This window comes from Cinclus cinclus, chromosome 6 (assembly GCF_963662255.1).
Source record: "Cinclus cinclus chromosome 6, bCinCin1.1, whole genome shotgun sequence".
Taxonomy (NCBI): Eukaryota; Metazoa; Chordata; class Aves; order Passeriformes; family Cinclidae; genus Cinclus; species Cinclus cinclus.
The window spans coordinates 13,737,535-13,759,410 of record NC_085051.1 but is presented as its reverse complement, the minus strand read 5'-3'; the positions used below and the strand labels follow the sequence as shown (position 1 = coordinate 13,759,410).

Below are 21,876 nucleotides of genomic sequence, written 5' to 3'. Positions count from 1 at the left end.
ACCATTAATACGTCTCAACTATACAAAGGGTTTTATTATTATTGCACTAAAAAAAAGCCTTGCTGTTCCTTGGAAATTGTGGCTTCTGTCCCTGCAGAAATTTTTCCCTTCCTAGTGAAGATAAGACACTTCCTGGTCAATTATCTAGCAACATTTAGTTTGTTTGTTTTAAACTGTAGTGTGTTTTATTTTCTTACTAGCAAAAATACCTCTGATACTATAGTCATATTGATCATTATAATGACTTTCCATTAAGGGAGTTTTTAGTGTGATGAGTCATTTTTAGGCATTTTCATTCAAATAACATACAGAGTACTGGTTCAGAAAATGCAGTAACTGATTCTGTTCTTGTACATGAGAATATAATGCATAGAGAAGTTTGTCATTTAAAGAAAACTAAATGGAAGTATTTCAAAATATGGGGTTTTTTTCAATGTGATGAATATAGGAGTTATGAGCCAAAACTGTTTTGTGATCCAGTAAGCAAAAAAATATGATCTCTGCTTTTGTGTAAAATACCATATTTCACAATGGAAAATAAGAGTAAGGGTCTATAACTTGTACTTCAGTCCTTTAGTCCTCTGCAGGAACTCTGCTTCTTTCCAGTTAAAATAATGTGATTAGATTTTTAACTACAAAAATATTAGGTGGGCAAAAACATGCGTTAAGTCAAGAAAAATTGGCGTTTTAAAAGCTCTGCCTTAATCTGTACTTTTCTACCTGCTCTGTAGTAATTCTTAATTTATGATCAGGAAGTATTACCTGCTCTAATTCAGGTCTTTGTGGATGTTTAAGTAAATTATATAGGTTTAGCTATAATAAGTGTTATTCATGCTTTTTAAAAGTATTAGGTGTTAAATTTTGTTCTTAGAAATTCCTCGGTGGAAATACAGAGATGCTGTGGTACAGTTTTCTCTCTTTGATCATTCTGACTTTTCAGTAACAAGAAAATTATTGTGATCAGAAACATCTCAATAAGCAAAATGGTATTCCTGAGAGAGATGAAGAAAATAGAATAAGGAAGAGGGTGTGTGTCAGGGCAGTGTTATTTTGTAACTCAAGTGCATTCTAATTTTCTGTTTATGTTGTGGTGCCAGTTTGTTGCAGATACTGATAGTTCTCCATGAATGAAGGGTGTAAAAAGTTAATGGAAAATATTCCTGAGAAAGGTTGAGATGGATGAGTCTTAAACTTCAGCTGGTTTTTGGAAGATAAAATATGTCTCTGCTGTCTGTGCTCCTAGTTCAGGATTTCTGTAATAACCACAGTGTTATGAGGGGCTGTTTGGATTAAAAGTAGTGCATAGGGAAAATCCTGCTGGAGGGTGAATAGTTTAGAGAGATCGGGGGTGGAAGAGCCTGAAGCAATACACTCACAGTCTACGATAGCTGGAGATGGGAGTGTCTGAAACACATTTACAAAATAATACTGTAAATACTGGCCCTGAGAAGATTTAAAATGAAAAGTTTTCCAAGACACTATTGTGTTATGGAGGTTGCAGTTAAAGTTGTGTTGTGAAGACTGAATTGAGAATCCCATTTTAATTATTTCCTGAGAAATCTGCTAATTGATACCGTTGAGATTTAATTTGTAGATACAACTGCTGCTGCTAATGTCCCACATTCTGCATTCTGAATTTTCTGCATTTTAAAAAGTCTGCTTAATTTGGAATCTCATAGGTCAGTTAACACTTTGGTTTTGATTAGTGAATTTATGAATATATAGTGATCTTGATTGTAAATAATGTATAATTGTACATTAATATAACCAATATGTTTATAATTTGATTATAATATTGTTATACATTAGTTGTGTGAGGAAGAGGACAAGATAATTCTGTGAAGAGCTGGAACTACCTGTACTTAAAGCCCCAGGGAACAAGTTGAGTATTCAAGGAACAGAAGAGAACATCTCAGTTGTAGAGAATTAGGAAGCGAGGAAAATCCCTGCAGTGTTTCTATGACTTTCTCTCATTGCTGGGATTTTGTCTGCCTAAGGGAAGGTCCTGTGACCTGAGCTGTGTGTGTTGCAATACCATGTGCCTAAAGAAGGACATATAAATTTTTTTGCTAGTCCAGCCATTTGTGGTGGTTTTAGGTAGTGGTTGGTTTCTGAGCTCTCAAGATAGTTTTCCAGCTCAGCTGGGTCCAGAGGGAGGCTGTGAAGATGGTCAGAGGGCTGGAGTACCTCCTGCATGAGGAAAAGCTGAAGGAGTTGGGGTTGTTCAGCCTGGAGAAAGCTCCAGGGAGACCTTATTGTGACTTTTGAATACTTAGAGGAAGCTTACAGGTGAGGGTGGTTTCATTATTGGAGTGAGGTGATAGGATGTGGGGGCAGTACTTTTAAACTGAAAGGGGGCAGGTTTAGATAGTACACTAGGAAGAAATTCTTTACTGTGAGGTAATGAGACACTGGAACAGGTCACCCAGAGATGTCTTGGATGCCTCATCCCTGGAAGTGTTCAAGAACAGACTGGATGGGGCTCTGACCCACCTGTTCTAGTGGGAGGTGTGCTACCCACGGCACGGGGGTTGGATCTAAATGATCCACAAGGTCCCTTGCAGTGCAAACCATTCTGATTCTGTGATAATTATATTGCAGTGGCATTACTTCATAGCTAAGCATCCCATTAGTTTAACTGAATGCTGTTTTAATAGGATCTAACTGAAAAGCACACTGACTATTTAATGGTTATGTAAGGTAACACTAGAGCTGATATGTATTTCTAGTATCTTTAGTGACCTCTTTACCTATTCTACCAAATATGTAGAGATATCAATTCTACAAGCATGTAATGGAGGTCAGGTTATATAAACTATTAATGCAACTTACAGGACAGTCCTTCAAAAAGTCCAATTATTCCCATGTGTTTGTTGCTTGGCTTATTAATGACTTTTTTATCCTCCTGTTGGTAAGCAGCTAGAAATGTGGCATCTTGCATGTGTCTATGATACGTGTCACTTGGTGTTAGATGACGGTTCCTTGCTTCCAGAAATAGCTGGTGTTGCATGTCATGGATATGGATTATTTATTTTCTCTTAAGAATTTGTTCTTAGCTATAGCAGAAAATACCTTAAAAACTGAGTCACCTTCCTTGCGTGATTTTATGGGTACGGCAAGATCACTTAATAAAAAGAGTACATCTTTCATTTTTCTTCTTTTGGGTAAACTTCTGGGGAAGACTATTAGGAAACAACATGATTATTGGACCTGCTGTCAAGGCGCTTTTTTTTGCTTTTCTTCCAGCAGTTTTTCAATACAAGATGCAGGGAGATGGGCTCACAGTTGACAGCAAAGTACCTGGCTGGTTTATTTCTTTTGTTTTCCTTCCCAACAGTGTCTGCTGACTACTCACAAAGGTTCCTGTTGGAACTTCAATCAGTTACATCGTTTGTTTTCCTTAGATCCTTAAAATTTAGATTCTTTAGATCCTTGTTACTTAAAACAAAACTGTCTATTTCCAAATAGAATTTTAGTGGTTTTTTTCCCTTCCCACTCTCTCACTTGTAAATGTTCTAAGGCATCAAGAAAATAGCTTTTGTGTCTATTGTGTAGTTCTCGTGCTAACATTTATGTCAATAGAAGTATTTGAGAATGAAAACAAGTATGTAAGGAATCTTGAGCCAAACATTTTGAGGTGCCAAAAAGTTCAAGCTGCTCTTTCTTTATGTCTTTAGAATACAATGTCTTATTCTGCAAACCTTTCCACATCCAAGGAATGCAGAATATGCATGTGATCTTTGGAGGATTTTTGAGCTCTCTGATGGTAGTTAAATTCAGAAGCATTAAGGCTTGAAGTCATGGCATATAACATGGGGACTCCAGAATATTGGATAGAAAACAATCTGTGTTATACAAGTTAAGAATAATGAATTTATTTATTTTTTTTTTTTTTTCTAGAGAGTATCTTTGTATTCAGAAATGGGACTTTTTTCCTCCTTTCACTTTGATTTGTCAGCAATTTGCATTACAGTGTGATTGTATCTTTCTAGTGTTGTACTTTGAGATGAATTGCTGTCATCACTTCTGGAATTTAGCCTGTTGTATTAATATCACTGGCTTAGATTTAGATTCTTAGATGGTTTTCAAAGCACAGTAATGAAATGACAACCTATGATACTACAGATGCAAACATTTTCTGGCTTATGTTAGGCTGAGCTTGATATTTCAGTGCAGTTATTTGTAAATTGTACCTGGGTGAATTAAGTTTAGAGGGATTAGAAAGTAGCTGAGCAGAAAGATTTTGATTAAGTAGTATAGGAAAGTTCATCTCAGGGTGAGCTTAGTTTTGGAGACATATATTTGGAGATACAAGTTTTCAGGTGGCATTAATTGGTTCAGTTTTGAAGAAGTGCACTGACAATTTAATCTTGCCAAGTAATTTTGCTGAACTTGCTTTGTGGGTGTTGCAATGCATTAGGATGTTTTTACGGTCGTATCCTTTTTTACAGTGTTACCTCACAACTCTGAAAGAGTACAGAAGGAAGAAAGGCAACCACCTTCTTCCCACATGCATACAATTAGTTCTTGAAAGGAAAAGAGCACTGATGTTGCCAAAATGTTGTTTTCAGATGATTTTATGTTGGATGAAAATATTTTAAAGAACAAAGTTCTAGGCACTGAGAGAGATTTTCTGTAAATCCATAAACAATTAATCTGGAAGGCTGCAGTGTGTCTTGTTTATCTAGATTCAGGAATTTCATCCTGTTCTGGCTTCCCAGCTTTGGTGGAATTCTTTGGAAAGGTTGAAATAGTCCTTTCTGCTGTTGAAAAACAATGAATGTTTTTGTTTGTAGGTACTGCAATAGCATCCTGAAGATTGCAAATGAAGCTAAGAATTTAAATTGGTAGGCACCTTTTCTCTCTTTTGAAGGTCTTAAATTTTAATAAAGTGATGGTTTTGTGAAAAAAGGGAGGACTGTACAGGAATTCTCCTTCAGAGCTAAAATCTGAATCCTGATCTCCCAAATCCCAATGTAGAAGTGCCAAAACCATTAACTTCTTTAATCTGTTAATGATGCAGAAAAACTTCAGGTATTTGCAGATCTAGACACCTCTTTCACTTTTCTTGTGGGAGAACTTAATTTCTCTGTAAAGACACATTTCCGAGTCCCAACCCAGTTTCCAAAATAACTGAAATTCATCACTCCACAAATGCAAATTTTTTAAGCTTTAAAATGCAAAACTGATGAATATAGCTTCAAAGCAGAATCACTTTGTAATTGAAGACTTATTCAGCAGAAATCAGTCATCTGATTTCTTTGTTCAGTGCTACTTTCAAAATTCTTATGTTTTAAAGTAGACTCTGCAGTTGCAGTCTACTAAGCTCTATCTCAGGGACAGCACACATTCAGACAAATTATTTGTGCATTTCTGTTTGTAAATTTGGTTTGTAAATTTTGGTTTGTAAATTAAAATACAATGGAGCTACTGAAAGCATGGAAAAGTATTGTGTTGCTCATAATCCTCTTGATTAAATATTAATGCATTTGATACTTGTCACGGTGCACTTGGAGTGTTTGCATTTAAAAAATTAGCATTGAATAAAACCCCTTTTTACTATATGTTGCTCTGAATTTACCAAGAATGTCTTGCTCTTAGTCTGGCTCTGTTCATGTATATGCTTTGCAGAATTTTATTTCTGCTCTCACTGTATCTGTAAGAAAAGAAAAATGAACTCCCTGAATGGTGAAGGACTATTTAATATATGTATTTTTAAGAGATTGCAAAGGTTTCTGTAAGTTAAAAGATCAGTATTTTTCGAAGGCATTCTATCATCGTATGTTCTGTTAAATAATTACCTAAAGAACAAATATTATTTCATGTGAAATTACTTCACCCCTTTAGCTGCCAAGTTTCAGTCACATGCTTGATGGAGGCTTTCTTGGCATTGAAAGGACTTAATGCAAGATCTGAAGAAGTTTTTGGGATTTCTTTGCGTCTCTAATCCCGTTCTCACCACAGGCTTTGTCAGCAATGTGAGAGCTCTCCCGCTGGCAGCTTCTCCTGCTCCGGCGCTGCCCTTGCCTGTGCCTCGGCTGCCAGGGCGAAGCAGCCCAGCAGAGACCTGCAGTCCCAGAGGTGCCTGTGCTCTGCTGTTGGACAGCAGCAAACAGGGGGGATGCCTTGAGGTCAGAAGTGAACCCGCACGGGGTTGTCCTCCCAGCCGGGGGCCGTGGCAGAGAGCTCGTCCTTGTGCTGCCAAGGTGAGAGGGGCGGGTGCTGCTGCAGGTGCCCTGGCTGAGGTCTGGTTTAAGGGCACGTCTCAGCCACGTGAGCTGGGCTGTGGATGCCCCGGTGATAAAGCAGCAGCAGCAGCAGTGCTGTTGTAACCTTGGAGGTGTTTTCTGCACTGGCTTTGCTCCGGTGACAAGGGAGGCTCTGCTGGCGCCACAGCCTTGAAGCTACAGGACAAGAACCAGGCCAAGAGGCCACAACAGGCTGCACAAGTGGCCCAGGAGGAATGCAGCTGATAGCTCCCCTATATATAGTGATGTGCCAAGAGCTGGCTTTTGGCTGGGTTGTGCTGCAGTTTTGCTCCCTGAAGCTAAGGAGCCTGATTTCAGCTGTGTTGGTTGTTGGCATTTTGGCCGTCCTGTGTGGTTGTTCACTTCCAGCCATATTGTGAAAGGTGGTAGTTGCTTCATCTTCCCAGTTATTTTAAAAATAATTGCGGTCTTCATGCTTAAGGCAGGGATTTTCATCTTCTCCAATGGAATAATGTCATTTCATGCAGAATGTCATTCGAAGCAGTTTTGAAGCCTCACACTATCCCCAGAAGACTGCATCCTATCTAATAATGCATATTGATGTTTGCTAATCTAAATGAAACCTCTGAACCTCTTCACAGAAAGCCAACAAGGTCGTTTTACAAGTCTGTTTGCTAGCTTAAGCACATAAAGAGTGAAAGTGTGCTTCTTGATACATTTCTTGTGCTATTTTCCTTAGCCACTAGATCTACATATTGTGATCAGTTGTGTGTACCCTGGACTTTTTCTCAACTGTTTGGGCAATGTTAATGTGTCTTCTTAGAGACATTAAGAAAATGCAAATTTTTATTCTGTGGCTGGGTTATTTTCAGTGCCATGCTTGTCAGAGTACTTTATTATATTATTTCATTCTCAAATTTTCACCTTCTGAGAGTGCGATGTGTTGACTCAAGAAATACAGCACAGAATGTTATTATATGAGAGTTGTTTTTTTCAGTTTCAATACATTTGGTTCACATACTTAGACATAGAGTAAACACAGCATAACTTATGCCAGTAATGTAAATTGTTGCTAACCAAGTGCTATAGGTTTGATTGTGATCTGTCATGCTTTGATGGTGTAGTGGGGAGTTGGGGGTTGGAGTGGTGGCGCTGGATGACTGAAAATAGTGGTATTTCTGGAGAATTAGTTAATTGGTTTGTATTTACCAAAGAAAATTCTGGAATTACACACACTGAAGTAGTTCATTTGCACAAGTTTGTTTGGCTTTCTGTACTGAGTAAAATAATGAGAATTAAACCAGAGATGTTTTAGAGTTTGGAATTATTTAGTATAGTGTTGAAATCGTTAATGTATTAATGATTGTATTTTTTCTTCTTTGTCTGCATGTTGTCTAGTAGTTGTGTGAATTTTAGCATATTTTCCAAAGAAAATACTTCAGCACTACAGCAATATTTCTGTGAGTGCTTGGAAATGTCTGAGGAGTTTCTGTGCTTGTCTGTCTTGGGGCCACTGAGTATTTCTACATCTCTGTAAGGACAAGTTTGCTCTAGGTTATTTCTTTAGGCAAGTTATACTGAAATAGTCAACTTCAAGTAGCTTTATGTCTTTATAGTTGTATAGCTATAAATCCCCCCTTTTTTTCTGTAATGCTGAGCTTTTTTGCTGATTTACAAAAATATTTCTGCATACTTTTTAAACTGGGCATAATCTAAAATGAGACTCTTCCATATCTGTTTGACAGTTACAATCCTAAAATATTAATCTTGGTTCTGTGTGTGATTTGCAGTAGCATTATGTGTGCAGATGCTGATGTCGTGGCTTTAGACCATGTCAGTATTGCAGTGCTGTAGGTGCTGGGCTTCTTTGCAAAGGAAAGTAAGAACCAGGAGTATAATTCACAGCTCTGAAGAATCAGCCTGAAAAGCTCCATTAATTCATACCTGTTGCTCTAGGCAAGATGATCTTGCATTGCTAATCTTTTCTCAAGCAAAACTTGCTATTATGTGCCTCTCAGGAGTACTGTAGTCCATTTAATGCTTAAGATTTGATAAGAAAAAACATTTTACCAATGCACTTAACTTTGGAGGAGATGCATTGCATTTTATCCAACATGGTGAATTGAGTGAGGTATGGTAAGGAGGAAATCCTTTAAAACAGTCAAGAATCACACCAACCAAAAGAAAGAACTTTTTTTTTTCTTTTTTTTTTTTTTTTTTTTTTTTTTTTTTTTTTTTTTTGCCTAAGCTGCAGATGAATAGAGTTTGAAGTGTTTCAGAATTAACCACAAGGCTTCCATAGGCTTGAACAGTTTGTTATTAATGAAGGAGCATTTATTAATATATATGTCAGTAAACAGTATCAGCCAACCCACAAGAATGGGTGAGCTCTGTGGGAATTATGGTTTCTTCAAGCTAAACATGAATTCAGTTACTACAATGCTGATATCCTTGCTTATTCTTTAGCCTGCTGTCTGAAGGGAATGAGGTTTGTAGGATTATGGTCAGTACCTCAAAAGTGCTGTGAAGCTGTGGAGGACATGGGTAGGGCTACAGAGGAACTGAGACAGACCCATGGGTGTTTTGAATGGGCCTAACTAGGAAAGACTTGTGTTGGAAGTTGTGTCCTAGCAGATAAAAAGCACAAGAACCCTGCTCGCATAATTTCTCTACTTTAATGGAATATTTATTAGTAGGATGTAAATGTACTTTGGGTTTATTTAGTTGCTGAAGGAGTTAATTAATGGTGTAACTAAAGCCTGAAAGAGGAAACCATGTTTTAATGCTCTTTTGAGGAGTTCTTCCTAGATGTGGAATTTTTACATTTTTCTCTTAGGAAAATCTATGAAGCGAAACTTGCTTGTTTGTTTTGGGTTTGCCTTTTGTGATATAAATAGGAATTGTACTTAGCCTTACAGTAGTTGGACAACTTGGATTGCGTGGGGCCTGGGTTTCTCAGTTCTTTCTCCACTCTGGTGTTGAAAGCCTTCAAGGAAGGGGACTGCCCAACCTCTCTGGGCAGCCTGTTCTAATGCTTCGCCATCCCTACTGTACACAGTTGTATCCTCGAGGGGAAAAAGCTTCTCCTCCAAGCAGTCTGAAGGTTTCCTGTTTCGTTTTACGCCTGTTCCCATGAGGTACCACAGTGAAGAACCTTCTTGGTTAGTCCTGCAGGGCACTCTGAAGCTGAGCAAGGGCTGACTCACTGACTCTCTCCTCACCAGAGGTGCTCAGGACCATTTTCGTGCCCCTCTGCTGCACCCAGTTTGGTTTGTTGATGCCTTTCCTGTATGAGGAAGTCCAAAATTTGATTCGGTATTCTGGACTGTAGCCCTGGGACAACTTGATGGATACCAGCTGTAATTTCTTCATTCTGTCCTGGACACTTGTGATTTTATATTTCATTAAAATGCCATTCCCATGGTATAGTGGTAGATAAAGCATTTCCATTTTATGGAGAGGTGAAAAGGGCAGTGTGTTTCCACATTGAGAGCACACACAGCAAGGTCTCAGTCTTCACTATTGTCCTCTGATAATCACTTCTTTTGTGTTATAGATTAAATTCAATAAATAAAAAATCAAAAGTGCATTTATCGTAAGTTAAAATCCATCTTTGGCAATTAAAACGAGGATAAAATGTTTTGAGGTTATATGCCTTATGTGGCAGCTTTTTTTAAATTCGATTCTTACAGCTGTTGTGTTAAATTGTTTCGACTTTCTACACTGTATGGTTTGCTACTTGGAAACTGGATGCTGGGAAACTTGTATTTGCTTTGATATTTAGAACAAAGCAGGTTTTGTTGTCTGTTATCATCTGTATGATGTCTTTGCATCAAAGTTTAATAGGTTCAAATAGCACTAGTGAAGGTTTTAAGCCTCCTTTGGTAAATTTAGATGCTATGCATGTGAGCACCTATTTTATTTTAACCAGTTTTGTCATGACTTAAAACCTGAGATCTGTGATATTTTTGTGTAAAGCTTCCCTTAAATACTTTTTCCTAAATAGTATCTTTATGTGGCACTGCTTGTTGGGCGGCTTCATCACTAAACTCTTTACCTTGTGGTTGATATTGGAATATAAGAGTGTGCTGCTTTTACCCAGGGCTTTTAAATCATATTACTTAAAGAGATCACCACTTTCTTTTTTATTAGAGAAGGAATTAATAGTTTCATTTGTGTACCTGTGTTATCAGAGCAGTTTTTAATTTAATTTTTGATTTTGAAGACAGGGACTGCAATTTTTCTAGAACTGCAAAAGTAATGAAATAGAATCAAATTTCTCTTTTCTAAAGATCTCCTTGTCTACAAGACTAACATGCTTTTTTCCTTTAATTTCAAGTTCCCTGAATGCATTTTGGTTTTATGAGTTAATAAAATCCTGATGGTTTCTCATGATATGCATCAAAAGGATTTGTGAATCAGCAGATGACTTCAGCCTGTATTACTCATGGAAATCTGTGTTGATCCTGTGATGATAGTGTATTCATCCTCTTATCTGTGCTTTTAATGACTGAAAATACTTGTAGTGATTCTGTGGCATTTTCCATATTAGCTTACCATTGTTTTATTAGCTCTGTTTTTAAAAGCATGATCATTAACAAAATCTTTCCTGCTGATACTGCTACTGAATAGTATAAATTATATTTGGTAGTTCATTAAGAGGAAAAAAACTTGTTTTTTTTTTTTTTAATTTCCAAGGAAACTTGGAGTTCCTATTTAACCTCATCATCAGTGAACTGGGTAGAAGGATGGCACTACATGAGAGCATGACTATCAGTTTACTGTTTGTTTCGAACTCTTCTTATCTGCAGGTTTCTACCAGAAGTGAAAATGTGATAAAGTCAGGCCATCTTTAGTAGTCCCCTTTCATCTGTCTTTCTAAGTTCAGACTCTTGTGTTGCTAGTCACAGACACAGTAGCTCAAGATAGTCACAGAATTGTATTTGGACTGAAAAACGAAACACTTAGGAATTCTCATCTGAGTAGCATGTAACTTCTGAGTATTTTTTTGATTTTTGGATATTTGCATATTAGCTTTATTAGTTAGATCAATTACCAACAAATAGTCCAAGAAAAACAGTGCCCTCAAAGTTCTTCAGGCTGGAAGAAAAATAGCTCTACTCTCTGATTCTTTTGCGGTAGTTTCTAGGTTAAGATGCTAATTAAACTCAGTGGGGCGGTAAAGTTTTGACCTTATGAAAGTGTCCTGGATGCTGATCACAGTGAGGGAAGGATTTTACTGCTACTCTGAGACACTGCTATTATAAACTGTGGATCATGTTCAGTGTCCTGAAAAGATGGAGTTTTGTGTACATGCGACTTGTACTGGGTGCTTTTGCTTGAGTAATACAATTAGTTGGTGTTGTTCCTAATCCTTCCAAATTATTTCTGTATTACACTGTGTTCTAGCTAGCAGAACGTTGAGGGCTCTGTTTTTCTTGGACTATTTTTTGGTGCTTGTTCTAAGCAATTCTTAAAGCTAATATCAAAAAAATACTCAGAAGGCAGCACTGAAACTGTTTTGAAGCCTTTGATGTAGTTCAGAAATATGTTATGAAAAAAAAAGCAAACTACTCCTGGCTGTTTGCTTGATTAGATACAAGCACTTTCTCCTGTTTGGAGTAACAACTGAGTGGCTGAACAGTTCTTCATGGCACGAGTTCTTCTGTCAGCTGCCCCCACACCAAAATCACCCATAGAAGTGTGGGTGGGTACCCACACATAACTGTCATCACCATTTGGGGTATTCAACATAAAGGTGTTTATGCTTATCTAGTCTTACAGGTAAGTGTAAAGAAACCAGCCTGCTTGGGAAATAATTGCTGTAGAAATGGGTAGTAATAATTTATAGGGCATCTGTCCAATGACAACGTGAATTTTTCTCACAACTTATAAATTTGCTGTTAATGTGATGTAGACTCCATCAATAGTTGATTCACAGGTTTCAAGTTTCAGCTGCCTGTGCATTTAAATTACTCCAGGGACAATCTGTACACTTGCTTGACTTCAAATGAAAGGTCATCAGCATCAGTCATGTCCAAAAATTAATAATTAGGACCTGGCTTTGACTCAAATGCAAAATTAATCAAAGTCATATTAATTATGAGTTCTGCAAAAGGATCCATGCAAGCAAAAGTGCCTGCCTGTCTCCATTATGCTGTAGGATTAGAGCCTGCGGGTGACTCATTTCTTATGTTGGTAAAAGTTGTGTATACGTGCTGTGAAATCATGGAATTTGTAGTGAGGTATCTAATTACAAAGAAAGAGGTTTTAACTGTGATTCCTTTATGAGGAGTCTGAGTCTTAACTAGCTTTGGAAAGTGGTGTTCTTTAACTTTGAAATTCAGAATAACTTCTAACAGTCTGTAGTGTAATTTAATAATGCTGGTAGTGGTAGGTAGTAATGAATGTAATTTTTTGTGGGTTTTTAATGTTTTTATATTTGCTTTGCTTTCATGACTCTGATTTCCAGTATCTGTTCAAAATCAGAATAATATAAAACTATTAAAATGAAAAGATGGCTCCTAGGAAAAAAATGCCATAATTGATTACCCAGAAAAATTGTGGTGTTGCTAGAAAACTTAGTTTGGCATTTCAAATGTGTGGTGTTCTACTGATGCAAGTACTGAGGCATTCAGAATGCACATGGGGAAGCATCATAAGCCTTTCCCAGTTTTGTTGAAGCTATTGCATCTTTCTCTAGTAAAAAAAAAAAAAAAATAAAAATTAAAGGCACGGAGAGTGGAGCAGCTTATCACGTCCTTTTATTAAGTCGCATTTATTTATTGTGTCTGTTGTACATGGTAGATCTCTGGACAATGGAAACACATTCGGTAGCTGCCATTTGGAGGAAATACAGGTGATGAACTACTTCTTGGGTAGCTGATGTGTCCAGAGAACTGTGCCAGGTCTTTTCTTAGTCAATGCTTGGAAAGGAAGGACAATTTGCACTGCCACAAGTTTAGAGCTTTCTTCCTGGTGATGTTATTTTTTTATCAGTGTTGTGTAACAGATATCACTGTTAAGCAAATGCTTAAAATACATGAAAACGACAACAAGAAATCATCATCCAAAAATCTAACTATTCAATTTCTCTCCTCCTGATAAAAACAAGGTGCTGCTAATAGTCTTGGAATAAATCCATTTAAAAACTGGGAAAGCTTCAAAGGTATGATAGGAATTAAATTGTATTTGCAGAGAAAGGATAGAGGGAGCAGCAGAAAATGGCACAACAGAATAATTTATGTTGGAAGGAAGCTCTGTACCCCATCACATCCAGCCAGGCCAGCTTTGAAGTTGGAAACAGCTTACAAAGCTTGATGTGGTAGCTTGCGGCCTTATCTGGCCACATTTTGGATGTTTCCAAGGAAGGAGATTCCATGGCCTTGCTAGGCAACCTCTTCCAATATTTGCCTGCTCTCCTTGTGAATGGAAATTTCCCTGCTATCTAATTCCTTGTTGCAAGGCATTAGCCATCTGTTGTATAGGTTGTATTGAATAGTATCGCTTAGTCTTAATGAGTCCTGTGAGGCAAAACACTTAAACTCTCACTTTTCAAATTCAAATAAACCACTGTGTTCTGCAAAACTAATTGTTAGTGGCAAGGGTTTCATGTCTTTCTTCCCAGTGAAGTCCTATGTATTGAAGCTGCAGATTTGCGGGAAATTTTGGGGTTTTGTGCCCTCTCCTTGTCTGTGAAATTGCCATCTGCATTTGATGCAGCAACAGAGCCATCCTTCTGTTTCTCTGCTCATAGTGTTTGTTTGACATGCAAAACTTGTCCTAAAATGCATTGCTTACATATTTTAACAAGTGTTTGCTTTCCAACTGAAATCTTTATTATTGTTAAGTAATATTTAATCTTATTAGTAATGTACTTGCTCTTTATTTGAAACTTAAAGGGCTAATTCATCTTCTGGCGAATTTATTTCCTGAGACAGAATACAGCATTTGTGTATGTGCTAGTATGGTATAATGGGAAACTTCCCTTCCTGAATAGTCCTAGAGCTCTTCTGGAATGCAATCCTTTTTCTTAGTCTTAATTGGAGAGCGAGTTATTAATGACTGAGAGCCTGCAGATGAGAGCTTGTTGGCAGTTCCTCTGTCCCTGGGGAATATAGCTGGCAAGGTACTTTCATTTTTTTTTAAGCTAACAAGGTATCTGCACTTGTTTTGATAGCAGTCCTAACCTAAGCATCTAAGGTTAAACAGACTGCAACAGGCCTGATTTGGAAGGAAAGGCATTCAGCTTAAAACTGGACTGTGTGACAAACATTAGGTTTAATTGTTAGCATTATAATTTATTTATTAATGATTTTCTTTGAAAGCATGTCAAGCTCCTATCCCACTCTTTGGATACAGACACTAATTCCCACATGGAAATGCTTTTTTGCATTTGGGAAACAAACTTCTCAATGATTTTGTGAGCAAATAGATCCTTGTTGCTCTGTAGATGTTAACACTGTGTGCTTACGGAAGATGCTTTCTCTGGATCTCTGATTTCATGGAAAAACTGGAGAGCTAGAAATTTTATTAAACTTTATTGAACTTTGTTAACCTTCATCTGGAGGTCAGGTCAGTTCTCAGCAATCTAGGGAGCAAGGGCCATCCCTTGTACAGTGGATTAATTGACAGCCCATATCTTGTTCACAGTTTCCAGTGGCTCTAGGATGAGGATTTTTGTATAGGTGAGGCTGGAAAAAGGCCTTCTGGTGTTGCATAAGTTGTTACAGCTTTCAGCTTATCATTGGAAATGTTCATTATATGGGTTCCTTATATCTGACTTGCTATAGAAAGGTGTGTTGGGAAAGGGTGGAAAGTTTTAATGCACCAAACATTCTGTGTGTTTATGGCCTGAGTGGGACTTAACATGAACAGTCTGTGGGGTTTTTGTCATTAGGTTTTGGTTGGTTGGTTTGCTTGGTTTCAGTTTGTTTTTCAGATCAAGAAGTCCTGAGTTATTTACATTGGAATGTTATGGCTGTGTGAGCTGTTTGATTGTTAGCTGTCCTTTAGTCAGCAGAGTGTTATCTCTTGGGAACTCTGAAACCTCAAAATATTTCTTTATGCCTCATTCTGTGCTGGAGGACATCCTGGTATGCTGGACAAAGGGTCAAATCTGTAATGCTTGAAACCAAATAGTCTTTCAAGAGGAAAAACTCCAAATCTTGAAAACATATCATGTTTTCATTTTTGCTTCTTTGAGGTACAATTCTTTGAATGGCCTTGTTGTTTTTGCTTTCTGAATGTACTCAGAGTGTGTTGCCATTTTGCTACATTTGATGTGAGTTCTGGTTTTGGATGATGTTTACCTAAAAGTTGTTAATAAAACCCAGAAAAATTTAGAATCTTAAATAAATGAGCACTTGTTTCACAGATAAGGTATTTATATTTGATGAAAAATTTTCACAGAGGATAGCAAAATGTCTAGATAGTACTCTAGAGAGGAAAGTTTATAGAAACTCCCAATTTTAATTCTGATGAAATACTAAATAATGTTGTTTTATATAGACCATGCAGCCACACAGCTAAGGTTGTATGTCATCCTGTGCATCAAAGTGTAAAGAGAAATCATTGGAGAAATACCAGATTAGAGGGGAAAGAAGCATGCAAGAAATGGCTTCCACATAATTTCTCTGTGTGACCTCATTAAATAATAAAAATTGTGTCAAATGTTGTCCAGCAGCATTTCTAGTTATTTTACTGGTTCTATTCTGTGAAAATTACAGAAACAAAAATCAGAAATTTATGTTGTGTAGTTTCTATGCTATGTCTAAATAATCTGGTAACAGCCAGGTGTTAATAATCATAAATTCAAGTGTGTCTCACTAACTAAAGATTGCAACTAGTTTACTTTTAAAACATTAACCTACTTAATAATTAAATGGTACAGTGTGCCATTGACAACGTCAACAAGAACATAGGAAGGAGATGAAAACACTTCAGGAAAGTACCTCAGAAATATGTTTAATTTCTGGAATAGAGCAGGAAAACATCAATATAAAAAGTTCTGCCGTTTAGAGATAATATTTTACTGATTATAGCAATATTAATTTTCTTTTCCCTTTTTTTCTTTTTTTTTTCCCTTTCAGCCATAATCAGCAGACCACGTCATTTAGACATCCTGTGACAGGACAGGTTTCTCCAGAAAATATTGAATTTATTTTACAAGAAGAGTAAGTAGTTTTATACTCATGTCAAGAGATCTAAAACAGTAACAGATTTGTGTACAGTAGATTAGTAGCTTGATTTATTGACAGTTCTTCCAATATTGTAGAAAAATTTAATTGAGGTTTGTGCTTAAATTTTTGCTTCTTATTGTGATAGTATGTTTTTGATTCTGTGTTAGGACTTGAGGGAAAATCTTATCGACTCTTAAAAAACCCCCAAAAAATTAACAAACAAAAATATAGATAAAAAAATTAATTCTTTATCTTATATAAATATCAGATAAACAGAACATAAATAGTAAAGTGCTTTTGGAGCATATGGGAAGGTTTGTACTGAAATTGAATTACACAAAATACTACTAGTTTCCATTGTATTTCCTTGGTGTTCTTACATTCAAGATGTTCTACATTGATCAGCTGTTTTATTTGTTCTAGAGAAATGGTGTTGAATATATTTGTTTCCAGAATATTTTCTCTTGATGGTCTGATTTAAAAATTAGCCAGAAATACCAAACAAAAGTAAAAGATGCATGTGTTTGGTCAGGTGAATTTGGTCACCCTTGAGCTGATGTTGGTTTGGATCATGCACCATTTCTCTGTGGGCTTCAACTTCTCCTTGTTACCCTGGCTGCATGCTAGATTCTCTAATGGAATGACTGGGTATCTTCCCTAGACAGAAAACAGAGTCTTGGACAAAATTCTACATTGCTTCTAAAACCCAAGGGCAAGAAGAACGGGACAACACCTGATAGGTTTTTCCTTTCTGGGCCACTTTTCCTGCACTGTTCAAGCAGTCTCCATCCCCCTGTGTGTCGTCCTGCTGTAATGGCCTGGATGTGGGGTTTGTGTGGCTGCCTGCACAATTCTGAGCTCTTTGCATTTCAAATTCCATGACATTTAATTTTTGGTAGGACTGCTATCAAAAGCAATTACAGCATTAAGAAAAATGAGGCCTAGAGAAGTGCCATTCAACACTCCCAGGAGATGGAGCCTTTTCCAGCAATGTCTTCTCCTGTGACTTAGAGGTTCTAATACAGCCCTGAGAAGAATTTCTCAAACAGTTTAAAAGCCAAACCAACCAATGAAAACCAACAATAACAGTAAAACCCCTAACAAACCACCAGCTAATAAACAACAGCTCTTCCCCAAATCCAAGGCCAATCCTATGTTCAGATGCCTGATGAGAACTAGCATGAAATACAGCAATTTAGGAGAGGACTGTGATTAGGCATGAAGGCTGTGGGATGGCTGTTGAGCTGTAGGTCACCCCAGATGTCCCATGGCAAGCAGGTGCTTTGCTGCTCAGCTGGGTTTAGCTCATTTACAGCTATGAAAAAGCTGCTCCACCTTGCTCTCCTTGTGGGGAGAAACAGGTGTGTTGCAAATCAGAAAGTATGGACAGCAGCCACTGAGCATGTGTTCCAACTTCCATCTGTTAATTGATTTTTAATTTATCTGTTGTCAAGGTTCAGTCAAATTTAATGTGAATTTAAACATATTTAAACTGGAAAATAGGTGCTTGGCTAACCTCTTGGAGTGCCTGTCTGGATTATTCACACTTGCCTGGGCTTTTGTTCATTTTGTAGTCATGGTAGCTGATAAAATATTAGAAACATTTCAAGAAGTACTTGTTAGTGGCACATGGATTTAGTGTTCTTTAATCTATGTTAGAAACTTCTTTGGAAGAGAAATGGAAGTGCTTATTTGGAGTCTCCTAATCCTATGTGATAAACAGGTAGACTTTAGTTATTTGCATTGGTATCAAAAGAGATGGTATCAAAATCAGGAAAAATCTTACACTGTAGTAGAATTAGTAGAGAAAGGTAGTTTTAATTCTGAAAGAAGAAGGAATGGCTGGAGTGATAGAAGAGTAAATATTTCTAGTCACTGCTCAGATAGCAGTCTTTGCAAGAATATTTCTCTAAGCTTTATTATTGGCCTGAAGAACATACGTTGTTTTTAAAATCAGATGTTTTAAACTTGTCAGTTAAAATTGCTTTAAAAATGTCTTTTTCAAATGTGTGGGATGCTGTGGTTTCCTTGGTTTTGTACCACTTCTCTGCATCAGTGGGGTTCACACAGACGCTCTTCGCCATGGACTTGTGTATCAGGTGATGATGTTGACATACGTGGATGTGTCTGGTGAAATCAGAAGAGCTGTTGGCACCTCCCTGTCCTAAGGCCTAGGAACTGTGATGGAGCTGTGCCCTGTTCAGTCCTTTTCCCTCAGGCATCAGGGATCTCTTAGATCAGTGGTGTTGATTGTGTATCAGGTTGGAATCAGTGCTGTAGATCCCCATCATGTGATGAAATTATTTCCTCAGGTCAGAGGGGCAGTCTCTGGATGAGTGTGGAAAATTTCCATCATGGGATCCTTTGACCAAGACTACTTTTTCCTGTAGCTGAAGAGCCCTATCTGCAGCAGTAGTACTCTGAAGGGTTTCATAAAAGGTGATTTGTTCTTCAGTTCTGATGCAACATGATTTATTACTGACTGGTTGATCTTAATTTAAGACTAGGGCCAGGAAGTTGTCACCAAATGTTGACTGGGAGCTAGTGGGGAGAAGTGAGCACAAACTTGTTCAGGCTGCAACACATATTTCTATTTAAAAGGATACATTTTACATCAGAAAAGTAATTTACAGTCATGTAGAAATGATGAATGTGGGGTCTGCTCTGGCCATTCCTCATTCTGGAAGCACTGTTTGGACAGGAAGATTTGGAAACAAGTTTTGGAAAATTCCACCAATGGGTGATGTAATCTTAGCTCAATTATGACTCAGTTGTGAACCAAATGCCCTTGACTCACTTGATCAAATGAGAACTGGACACTTTTGCTAGAAGGATGAGGCAGTATTTCACTACTTTTTTCCCAAGGTGTTTAAACAATATCACATCAATTTTGCTTTTCAAGCTGACCTCTGGTTTTCTCAGCTCCGTTGTAACTGGAACCTGTGACTTTTGAACCTGTGACTTTTGAATTACATTATCTTTTGATCCTAACACTATTCCTTCTTCCTAAAGGTGTTCTAATTTAGATTTCCTTTTTCTTCTAAATAGTGAATGGTAATTCCTTGTTTCCTAAAACATTCTTAGCTGGGACCACTAGAAAATCCCTACTTCGTTCTCTTTTTCCAAGCTTAGGAGCTTTGTTCACTTGGTATGTGGGATGTGTGTTCTGTACCTTTCACTAGCTCTGCTTGAGAGCCAGCTTTTCTGCATGTCACTTTTAGGTTTCTGTTTTTCAGATGGAATGATTGATCATAGGTGACTGCAAGATTCAGCCTATGAGCTCATTTTTTGTTAAAATAATTTAATTGTACTTTTCTTTCTCTATTCCTCTACTAATAATTATTAATGTACTTTGCCTGCTGTTACTCATTGTGCTGATATTTAAAAATAACCTTTCCTTGGCAATGTTGTTTTGAGTGATAAAAGCTGCAGAGGTGTTTTTTATTTCTTCCTCATTTGAATTACTTTTCTGTTGCTGGCATGGGATTCACTTTGGCATTGTGGATGCTTGTAGCTGAAGATTATTTTTCTATCTGTTTCTGCCAGCATTTCAGTTTTTGTCTAGAATAATTTTCATTTTCTTTTGACTTGTTCATCTCATAGTTCTTAGGATCACATTGAAATAATCCGAGTATCTTCTTGCATGGGAAGCTCTTCCATTTCACAACTGCCCCTTGATTTCTGTGCTTTGGTTTCATGTTTACAGTGAACCCTTAATCCATGAAGAGACTTTTCTTAACCAATGGAAAAGTGAGAATTAATTTTAAGTCTGCCAGACAGATGTTAGGTTTTTAGTTAAGTACATTGTGACACGTGCATTTCTCTGAAAAGATTCTATGATAGAATTACTTAGGATAACTGTATGCCATGTCTAGATTTCTCTGCTGCTATCTTGGTTTAAATAACAGTTCTTTAAGGAATTGTGGACAGAAAGGAAGAATCAGGCACATGCAGCCATGTAACTAATGTTAAACACTACTAGTTGTGTATTAGGAGCTGTATGATATTTATCTTAGCAGTATGTTTGCAAATGAGAAGATAGTACCTTAAAAAAATAAGACTTGAACATAAATGTATACATATGGAGGAAAAATATAGTGTGCTTAATCCAGCGAGTGCTGTCCACTTTCTTGCTTGTTTTTGTGTGCCTGATAAAACCTGTGTATCACCTCTGGGGAGAGAGCCATCTTATTTTATCTATTGCATTTGGTTACTATAGCAGCAAAAATATCAGGTGGAGAGGAAAGAGTAGACCCAAACAACCCCAAAATAAATATCTACCTTGTTTACATGTATAGAAAGACTAGGAAAGGTTGTGGGGGTTTTTTTGGTGTTGGTTTTTTTTTTTTTTTTTTTTCCCCCTAGCTGATTAGGAAATCCATTAGTAATAAAACTACATTGTGCCAGTGTTATTGCATCATGTCTGATTCCAACAAATAAATTTTTTAAGTTGCTGGTATGGATGTGGATCTTCCAAGTCGACTGATCTTTATGATCTCTCGTGAGTATTGCATCTTCAGTATGGTCTGCTGGTGTAGTAATCTTTTTTTATTGTTCTTGTTCAGTGTCAGGGTTTTTTAATAACCCAAATGTTGGCTATGTAGCTTTTTCAGCTGGTAAATGTGGTTTCTGGAGACATACTAGCAATGTTTAAGTAGAGCAGGGAGTTGCTTGACAGGAGATATTATATAGAGTGTTATTTTCAAGTGCTTAAAAAAATTTACACAGTACTGGAACTCCAAATGGACACACTGCAATTCTGCGTGTGTATTCACACACTTGTGGGAGGCAGTAAGAAAACTAGCCTGAAATAGTAAAACACCATCACTACAAAGACAGAACGGGGTATCTTGGATAACAGATATTATCAAACATCTTTGGTAATAGTAACTTTGAGCTAATGTTTGTGAATGCACAGTCAGTGCTTTAGTCATTCTATTTGAAAGTTGAATCTGTAAATACTATTAGGACAATGTTAATTTCCTCAGCATGCCAGGATGTTTCAGGTAATTCTTCATATTCTGTCTATTTGCTTTTAAAAACACTGAGAATATTGATTAGCTCTTAAGAGACTTGAATACCTGAGTTTTGTGTTCTGATTTAATGCAAAAAATCTATTGTATCCTGCTAATACTATATACAGATACTGAAATAAATTTGCAGTATCGTTTTGTGTTTTTTGCTAAATGTGGGTACAGCAAGTTTGCATCACCAGTGTTTGCTGCTGAAGGCATTTTATAGGAGAATAATAATGTATTTTCTCTTTCAATGGAGTTAATGTCTCTTTTGCTTGCTATTTCAATTCTTCCATGGCAACAACCTCGCATTTTTTAAAAAGCATTTTTCTGCTTGTGAATTTGAAATTTGTCATTAATTTAGTACTACAAGAAAGGGAAAGCTTGGTTTCTTAGCAGTGATTACTTTTAGTAGCAAGTGGAAGAGAAATCATTGTATGATCACATAATAATAAATGCTTAGAAATGACA

General features: G+C 37.1%; 1 protein-coding gene across 1 annotated transcript in view; it reads left to right on the top strand.

Annotated features, from left to right (window-relative positions):
- PLEKHA7 (pleckstrin homology domain containing A7) overlaps positions 1 to 21,876 on the top strand; it is a 135,246-nt gene that overhangs the window by 68,269 nt on the left and 45,101 nt on the right. Inside the window, exon 4 of the mRNA XM_062495350.1 lies at positions 16,301 to 16,384. Coding sequence (XP_062351334.1) covers positions 16,301 to 16,384 — 84 coding nt within the window. The remainder of the gene's footprint in view (positions 1 to 16,300; positions 16,385 to 21,876) is intronic.